The sequence below is a fragment of the Aplidium turbinatum genome, chromosome 8 (genome assembly GCF_918807975.1).
Source record: "Aplidium turbinatum chromosome 8, kaAplTurb1.1, whole genome shotgun sequence".
In the NCBI taxonomy this organism is placed as follows: Eukaryota; Metazoa; Chordata; class Ascidiacea; order Aplousobranchia; family Polyclinidae; genus Aplidium; species Aplidium turbinatum.
Genome location: NC_137479.1, coordinates 13808625 through 13818252, shown reverse-complemented (window position 1 = coordinate 13818252; position 9628 = coordinate 13808625). Strand labels below are relative to the sequence as shown.

The 9628-nt window shown below is 39.2% G+C and overlaps 1 protein-coding gene across 3 annotated transcripts; it reads left to right on the top strand.

Annotated features, from left to right (window-relative positions):
* The first annotated feature begins 243 nt into the window (after nt 1-243).
* LOC145776004 (uncharacterized) lies at nt 244-8785 on the top strand. Of its 3 annotated transcripts, XR_014290196.1 has the most exons (10): nt 244-620; nt 1349-1463; nt 2029-2257; nt 3516-4883; nt 5150-5320; nt 5817-5987; nt 6142-6294; nt 6453-6843; nt 7053-7103; nt 7564-8785. XR_014290196.1 is itself a non-coding variant. In XM_082587412.1 (8 exons), exons 1-8 carry the CDS (start codon nt 370-372, stop codon nt 6827-6829), a joined length of 2835 nt encoding a protein of 944 aa, XP_082443538.1. In that variant the 5' UTR covers nt 244-369; the 3' UTR covers nt 6830-8785. The 3 variants fall into 3 exon arrangements, 1 of the variants encoding a protein (XP_082443538.1); XR_014290195.1 differs by having other exon boundaries at nt 6453-7103; XM_082587412.1 differs by having other exon boundaries at nt 6453-8785.
* Nucleotides 8786-9628: the final 843 nt, after the last annotated feature.

The window sequence follows — 9628 nt, the reverse complement described above, 5'->3', positions numbered from 1 at the left end:
CACTGCTTTGTGATTTTAGTGTGCACTTGGTCAATGGTCATTGCGCCTGTAAAAGTGTAAATCTAAAAGTTACAGATAAAATACTGCATTAAAGCAAAAGTACACATCATGGAAAACAAAAACGAAGTGGCTATTCTTACAACATATTGTAAAACTAGCCTCTGAAGCTATTCTTACAAGCACCACTCAAGCAAGACGTTGTTTACTCGAGCAAGACCTTAATGCGCTCAGGCGTTTCATCCGACGACGCTCATACGTAATTTCGCGCGCATGCGTATTGGCTTGTGCTGCACACTTGATCGTAGAGTGAACCGCGGTAGTTGCTGATTTTGCTGATCGAAACTACACGTCAATGAATCCATCGTCATCATGATTACGAAGGGAGCATTATATTACAGTTTTGAGACACTTTCTTCGGCTATTAAGCAATGGGAAAAAGAAAACTTTGTCAATGTTTATGTGAGAAATTCCATAACAATTGAACGCGCAAAACGACGTCTAGCACTTACATCCACAAAAACCTGGAATGAACAGTTGAAGTATCGTACAATACAGTATGCTTGTGTGCATGGAGGAAGAACACCCAAATCATGTAGTCAAGGAAAAAGACCAAATCAAAGGTAAGTAATGATGGTTTTGTCCTTGGTGCCCATAGGTTGAGCTACTCATGTAGCCTATATGCATAAGTTTTGCTAATAGATTGAGTTTTGCATAAGTGCAAATTGCCTACATTCCTTATGAATGCTAAGAACTTAGCAAAATGCATATATTCTGCTGAACCATTCCCGCATGCTGTCTATTGTAATAAGTTTTGCTAATAGATTGAGTTTTGCATAAGTGCAAATTGCCTACATTCCTTATGAATGCTTAGAACTTAGCAAAATGCATATATTCTGCTGAACCATTCCCGCATGCTGTCTATTGTAATTTCCATTGAATTGTCATGCCCAGAATTATTCCTAAGTTGCATTGAATTACCCATTAGTTTTGTCAATTTACCCATATGTTACGTCGAATTGCTCATCAGCACAATTCGTCGAATTACCCGTAAGTCTCATGAAATTATCCATAAAGACATGCCTTATGGGTACTTCAACGCAGCTTTTTGGCAATTTGACGTCACTTATGGGTAAATCGACTAGATTTATGAGAATGCTCGGCTGAACTTGTGGTAATTCAACGTGACTTTATGGGTAATTCAGGTGGGCTTATAGGTAATTGGATGCAACTTATGGGCAATTTGACATGACTTGCAGGTAGGCTACTTTAACGTGAGTTATGGCTAATTTAGGTGTACTTATGGGTGATTCAACACGGCCTATGTCACCTCATCTTTGTTGTTTTTCAGTACTTTTATCAAAGGTTGTCCATTTGGAATCAAAGTAAATGCAACGTCAGATGGAAAAGCGCTATGCATCACTGAGATTAGTAATGTCAATGATCATAATCATGATTTCAATGAAGTAAGTGGAAATAACCCTTTGTAGTAGTCATAGCCTTTGAGCTATGGTCACACTAGCCCTGTATATGATAAGGAGGCTTTTATCAGAAATTATGTGAAGGATAAAAAAGAGCAATAACATTAGGGGGGGGGGTTAATCGGCTTTTTTTTCAAATTCAATTTTAACCCAGGTTTTAGGATACAACAGTACATTCTAAGACCACTAGTAAAAAAAATTGAAATTTCCGTCCAAAACCCCCTTTATCCAAAAAATTACTTTTCGTGTATAATTGCATTTTGATTATGACACTTGAAGTTCAAATATTGTTTGCTACTGTACTAAAACACGTTAAGAATGTTGCAAGACAGTTTTTCTGATCTTGACTTCATCGTAAGACACGGTAAAGTGGTCATTTCACTTTGCGCGCATGACTACGCACATGCTGAATATGACCAGTTTGTGCGAAACTGGTCATATTCAAGCCGCCGATTCACCAAACCTGGTGATCTTGCCCATCTCTGTGGGTTGGACACCTGTCAAAAGATATGTCATTTTCTTGACTATGTGCATATAAATTATTTTTCAGAATGCATTTAATTTGATGCCTAAACAACGAAGATTAAATGAAACAGAAAGCAGTGTGATCGGAGAAATGCTTGCCACCAAAGCAAATAAAAAGTTGGTACAAAAGCACATTGCAGCTTCTACAGGAAAAACAGTTATTCTTAAAGATCTGCATAATATTGCCGCAAAACAGAGACCTTTGTATGAAAACACCTATGATGAACTTATTAATGAAATGAACAAAGAAAAAGGTTAGTCGACAGACAAAACTTTTTTGTCTGTTATGCAGTACAAGATATGTTCATGCTAAATAGTAGAGATGACTTTCTAATTTCTATGTGCAGTATGATAAGTAGAGATAGAATGAGCTCCGGTTCCGGTCAAATTCTGGCTCCGTACTGGAGGTGATGTGACTCCGGCCTAGAGCCGGATGTGTGTGTGCAAGCTGTGGTCAGGGTCATGACCTTGGAAAAATCTAATTTTTTGCATCATTGTAGTACTGCAGCAATGCAAGAATAGGCTACCAGGTTGCCTGTAACATTGGTCAACACCGTAGGCGTATTTGCAATCTACAGGTCGCTGCTGCAGATTGAGTGTCACATGATATTGTGAGCATTCTTCTTGAACCATTTCAGATATAATGTCAATTAAGCAATTCGCGATTGACCTCTTGCCGTAATGGTTTAGACTGCAGATGAATTATTTCGATGACGTGGGTTCAATCTCACCATTGCCAGTTCAATTTAAAGTGTTGACCGCCTGGTTTACCGGTCAATAGACTCTGTCTACTGCAGCAAACTGCGGATTACCAGTACGCACATCATAGTAGGCTACACAAGAAAAATATCTAATTTTCAGACGTTTTTCTATTCAGAAAACGTTTGTCTAGTATAACCAACACAGAATATTAGCAGTACCCTACAACGTGTGGAAAATTTGCAACATTGAGCTATAAAGGGTCAATTGAGAGTATTTTTTGCTTCATTTTCTTCATAAGAATTCATTCTACTTTCCCAAACTCATGCTCCAAAGATTTTTGTTGCAACATAAGGCGCTATGGGGATTGTAAGATTGAAAGCGGGATCAAGGAATTCAATCAAAGGTCTTCAATATCTTGAAACAATTCTACTTTGAGTGGATAGAAATAGAAAACATTGCTAAATTTGAAATCTACGTAAAAGTTTACTCCTAATGGATCCTTTTAACGGACCCTAAGCATTGCAATGTGGCATCTTTTAGAGAATGGGGTGAGAGTGGTATACAACCGCTCAGTTGGAACATTGATTATATGATGTAAATATTACCAAAGGCCTAAACATCCTTCCTCTGGCCAATAATTAAAATAACATAGAATAGAAAACAAATTTCACTAAAAGTTGATGTTTTTGCTTTTAAATCTGATGGAGTGCCTAATAGGCCTAATTGTTTTGCGCTATTTTAGTCTGGCCCAGGATTGTCAAGATTCTTGCTTTGTAGGGTATACTAATCCTCAGTTTATTTTCATTTTAGGTGCTGCAGTAGATGTGTTTGCAGATGATGACAAACAATTGCAGGCGATATACTTTCAAACGAAAGACATGCGGGAAACCTTTGCGGCATATCCCGAAATGCTGCTGATTGATGCAACCTACAAACTTAATGACTTGAGAATGCCATTATATGTGATGCTGAATGTTGATGGCTTAGGTCAGAGTGAAATTGTGTGTCTGTGGCTTGTAGCCACTGAAGACAAACTGACCATCAGCAAGCTGTTAACTCAGTTTAAACTCCACAATCCAGCTTGGGATAAAGTGGAGGTTGTAATGGCTGACAAAGACATGACAGAGCGGGATGCCATGATGAAAATGCTGCCTACTGCAGAAATTTTAATTTGCTATTTTCATACCCTTCGCACTTTTCGTAGAGAAGTTTCCATGGAAAAATTAGGCATTTCTTCAGCCCAAAGGCAGGTATCACTGGAAATTTTAGGAAAACTGGCAAATGCCAAAAATGAGTCAGCTTATAATTTACTGTATAACCAATTCGTTGACACAGTCCCAATTGCTGTCACAACATATTATAACGATAACTGGCATGCTATTCGACATCAATGGGTGGATGGACTGAGCAACTTGAAAGCTAATTTTTTGAACAGAACTAATAATCGACTGGAATCCATCAATGGAAAGTTGAAAAGTGTCATAACAAGATACTCAGGAATGACCATGTTTTTTAAAGATCTGATGGCATGTATCCAATCTCTTTCCACCGAACGTGACCACAAAGCGTCAAATGCTTTCCTTAAGGTTCCAATTGATGCGATTTCAAGTGTGGCGGAGAGACAATACCAACAGCTACTGACACCATTTGCATATATTCATGTGCAACAACAATTCAAGTTAGCGGAAAAGGTTGTCATGTCAGAGATTTTGAATGATTCTGCCATAGTAAAATCTCGTGTCCATGGGGAATTGGCAGTCACAACAACAGCATGTCCTTGTGGATTCACATCATCAATGCTGCTACCTTGTAGGCATGTCTTGGCAGTTAGAAGGCAGCTCCATATGTCAGAGTACAATCCCAATCTTTGTTCAGAACGGTGGACAATGCAATATTTTCTTAAATCCCATCGCCTGACAAGAAACTCACTGGACAACGGTCCTGCATCCACATTACCAGCTGTTGAGATTCTTAACAAGCCTCAAAGAAGATGTGTTTTATCAGAACAGCAAAAGTATCGCCGTGTTCAAGATATTTCCCAGAAGATTGCGTTAATGATATCTGAACAAGGAATGGATGAATTCCAATACAACCTGGATAATTTACGACAAATTGCAGAGTTCTTGCAGGAAGGAAAGAAATTCCAAGTTGTGAACTTTTTGGGTCAAACTCAGAAAGGTAGGCCTATATGCTAGCACTATTTACTAAATCAGAAAAACTAGCCTATTTTTTCAAATATCTGAAGAGATATGGGTTAGTTACTGCAACTTGCGTCGTGATTTTGCAGTCAATTTTTTTTTGAGCAATGATTTTTATGGCGTTGAGCTATCCAATATGTGGGCTAATATGTACTGCATGCGCAGTTGCGCACTAATTTACGATTATACAAGGTTGCAGATGCTCAGTAATTCTGCTTTTGTGAACAACTGCATGATCCTTTTCAGGCACTGATACTGGAAGTGCTGCTGCAACATCTTCCAGCAATGATCCTGGAATTGTATTTCCTACGGTCTCAAACAGTACTTTACAGCACACACCCTGTGACGTCTTGTCGACCGTTGATACCAGTGCGATTATGATGCAGACTCCGTCCAGTTCTGTTCAGTCTTTTAGAAGTATGCTGTTTCTGAAAGCTTCATTTCTGATTAGTTGTTTTTTTTTTCTTGCATTGCATGCTGCGCTTACACTACGTTTCATGTTTCTTAAGATTATAGCACGGTCTGCATTATTTGATAAGTAATGAGTTTATTGGCAGGTGATGCAGCATTGTGCAAATAATCATCGAGAAACACCTAGCAGATTTTGATAGATACTGGATTGGTTGGCATTCGGTAACCACGCCAGAAGCATGTTTTGGCTGCAACAAAATCTTGTTTTCAAAAGGTTAATGTAGATTTGTTGACACCTCAAGTGCTCGCTTCCAACTCAAAATACGGTATATCACAATATCTACTGCCAGTGCACGTATTTACGATTATACGACATTATGTTCCGCCCAGGACCGTAACCTCGTCAGTTTGGCCCCCAGTGCAACACATCCAATAATTGTCCAGTAAAGACTCGTGCGACGCTTCTATTGTTTCTTCATTGCTCAGAGGTGATCCTTTTCAGGCACTGATACTGGAAGTGCTGCTGCAACATCTTCCAGCAATGATCCTGGAATTGCACTTCCTACAGTCTCAAGTAGTAGTTCACAGCACACACCCGGTGACGTCTTGTCGACCGTTGATACCAGTGCGATTATGATGCAGACACCGTCCAGTTCTATTCAGTCTTTTACAAGTATGTGCTGTTTCTGAAACATTCATTTCTGATTAGTTGTTTTTTCTTGCATTGCATAATGCATTATGTTTATTAATTTTTTAATAAAAACGTTGAAATAGTGATGTTTTCTACGTTGTAGCCTATATTCGATTCTCGTTGTGTTTATTAACAGATGATGCAGGATCAATTAAATTTCCACCGAAGATGATGAAACGTGGCAGGCCAAAAGGAGCTGGATTGACAGTCATTGGGTTACCACGCAAGAGACAAAAAAAGAGCGGACCAATTCCATTCAGACTGAAGTCGTCTTTTCAGAAAGAAGCAGGTTTGTTGCATTTATGTTTGTGTGACTTCATTTTTGTTATAGCCTACGTTAGTTTAAAAAACTACACTTTGACTTCTGTGGGTCTGCCTAGCCGATAGGCTACGTCAAAGCGTACGTAGGCTACATCAAACAAAGTCACCCATGGTCATATTTTTCAGCAATACTCAGTTGGTTTGTCGATTCTGAGGTAGTAGAAGAGGTCTTGCGTCCATTCAGCGATCGACTGATCGAAGAAAATGAAATTGAAACGTTGCCCGAAAGAATTCCAATGAAGTGTTTAGATGAAAACATTGCCATTGCTTCTGTGCGAAGACATTTTTCTTTTGACGGTTGGACGTTGATGGAGAACCTACTGACCACTTTGCGAAATAAAGGCCGCTGGTTGTGCATCTCCTGTTATTTAGATCTTGATGCAGGCGACAGCATCATGTGCGACTCGTGTCTGGATTGGCACCATCTGAGATGTCTTGGTAGAACAATGCCGCCAAAAACGAAGTCTTGGTTCTGCAGGAAATGCAACCTTATGGAGAAGTGACAGTGAATGTTCAGGTGATACTGCAATCTCGCTTTGTCAATTAAACCAAGGTTATGTAAACCGTGAACTACGAAAAGACTTATTGGCCTTGACGCGTTATGCTTGAAACTTGTAACATTTGATAAAAATCGTTTCTTCAATGGTCCTCACATAAAACGCTAACGATGTGTTCTTGAATGACTAATGAGTCCAATCCTGGCATTAAAAGTTCTGATGCATTTAGGACATTTAACATTCTTTGGGAGAGCTGGCTGAAAGTCATGGACTAGTACAGGTTTGTAATGTAGTTGCTGCAATATACTACGGTCCAACAAGACCTTCAACAGTTCATTAATATTCAACTATTTTACTGTTTCCAACTTAACACAATTAGTATACGTATGTTGAACTCTTTCATAGCAAATGGTGGTACAGAACTTGAAAATAGCAAGTAAAAGGTAGCTCGAAGCTGCAGTTTTTTTTTTGACTGACTCATCAGGAGCTGTCATCAGAATAAAACAAACCTAAATGTGGTGAAGTACTTATAGTAGAAGGAAAGAAGAAAAACTGGAGCTTCAAACTATCAGCTACCTTATACTCGCTAAATCCAGATTTGTTGCATGTGTGTAGTATTTACATTTCTTCACTGTAATCTTAGGCTATGGCATAAATGCTTTGATTTCTTATGGCAAAAAATGGGTGATGAAGATCCATAAGTTTATAACAGTAAAAAATCAATTGTTTATTGTTGAAAGTGGTTGGCTTCAGTTGAAGATGCCATGAGATCCATTGAAGAGTACGAAGCAAAAGCAGGAACGAAGCTTGTTGTTGTTCAGAAACGAGCATACGGTGCCATGTTAATGTTGATTTTTAACATCCTGTCATTGTAATTCACTAGTGTACTAAGTGTTGATATTCATACTACAATAATAAGCCTTTTCTTTGTTGACAAAGATTCTGAAAAGGTTTCTGCAAAGCACAGTGTTTTCACCAAAGTGGAGGATAGGCATCATAAAAGAGGAAACGGTTTACTAACTGCAAAAAATGCTATAAACATATGTAAATGTGTTCTGTTTCATCAACTTTTCATCTCGTTTCTTAAAGACACTCAGTTTTCAGGTGTAAAAGCTTTGTTGATTCAAAGTAGCCTAGCCTACTTCACTGACCTCTTTTGTATTTTTTCCATCTAGTGTGCCAAATCCATACGCCTATGTGGTGTTATTGATTGGACCAAGTGACATGTCCAGCGGTAACCAAAGGCAGGGTTTGGGTCACAACCAATCTTTTTGAGACAATTTATTTTTTACCATATTCACGTAGTAGGCTTGGTGGTTTTCAATGTTACGTACAGTACCGTATATTATTTCTGTAGGCTACTATCATAAGATGAAAATTTAGTTGATTGTAACTCATCGTAGATGAAGATAACACGATTGTTGCATCGTTGCGGCCAAGGTATTTGCCTCTTGGATGCAACTTACAAGACGTCCAAGTATTCCCTTCCTCTATTTTTTCTTTGCGTCAGAACGAATGTTGGTTACCAGGTTGTTGCTACTTTTATTATCCAAAATGAACAAGCTTCGGACATAGCAGAAGCACTTTCTGTTGTAAAAGGGTGGTCAGAAAACTGGAACCCTTCGTTTTTCATGACCGATAAATGTGAGGCGGAAATCAAGGCCATCGAAAGCGTTTTTTCAAGTTAGTGAATTGCATTAACATTTTCGTTGCTTGTGTGCTGTCTCCATTGCTCATGCATTTGTGTCGTCACTGTTAAGTTGCTACTGTACTTTACCACTCAGTGCCCACGACTTCTTGTTCCGCAGATTGCTACGTGTTACTCTGTGCCTTTCATCGCGAACAAGCCTGGGAAAGGTGGATGAGGAAAAGTGACGGCGTTCGCGATGATAAAGCAATTGTGCTGACATACTAGACGCAATGAGGAAAGCAACTACATAGAACAGACTTGTTTGCAATCAAACCAGGCGACAATGAGCGAATGGCAAACGCGATACCCCCCTATTCAGGGATAATATGCGTGTCTGTGACCGCAGGGGACCTGGAGCCGAGTTGTTTTGCACGTTGATAGCACCATGCAGTTGCAAGCACAGTAATAGGCTACTGAGCTCACATTTTGAACAATTCAGTGATCTTCACACCAAGGCTTTTTTTCAGTTGCTAACACGGCCACAAATCGCAGCGCATATGCGTGCTTAGTGTTAAGTAACAGCCTAGTGGAAAGTGTTGTGGATTGAATTTGCTAGTTCAAATAAGTATATTAATTCCGGTACCTAAAGCCTCAAATGAATTCACGAATATCGCAATTGTTAGCAATGGCATATAAATTAGGATGTTAGTGCACACAAAGTAGGGAAAGTATTGCTTGAAGAGTTGATTCCTGGGACAAAAATTGAACACTGTAGGCTATGTCGAGCAGAAACTGGTTTAGTGTTTTAAGGTGGTCAAAAATGTAAGCATGCGTCTATTTGCATCCAACAAATAACGAAACTCTAAACTTCTCAGTTTGGTCGGGAAACAAAAAGGGTTGCGAGGACAAATGGCAGGTCTCATCTAGGCAAGGAGAGGAGGGACACATGGGTGATGATCTGGCCTAACAGTTACTGTGCTGTGCTCAAAATATGTACAGTTTTTGTTTAACATGTGCGGTATTCACTTTTTGTAAATAGCCTAGCTTTTCGGAAATGCAACGAGTCATCTGGCGCTATTTGCTTGTGTTTGAAGCCCGGTTGCTCGCTTTGTGAAAAAGCTATCAACCTCAACTTTTGCTTGTCAATAGACAGAGATATGTTGTTTAGATTAGCG

Bases quoted from the DNA above. Each gene is read 5' to 3' on its own strand.
- LOC145776004 (XM_082587412.1), top strand. From the start codon at position 370: ATGATTACGAAGGGAGCATTATATTACAGTTTTGAGACACTTTCTTCG. The intron at 2,258-3,515 runs GTTAGTCGACAG...TTTTCATTTTAG, and splicing joins TGAAATGAACAAAGAAAAAG to GTGCTGCAGTAGATGTGTTT. The intron at 4,884-5,149 runs GTAGGCCTATAT...GATCCTTTTCAG, and splicing joins TTTGGGTCAAACTCAGAAAG to GCACTGATACTGGAAGTGCT.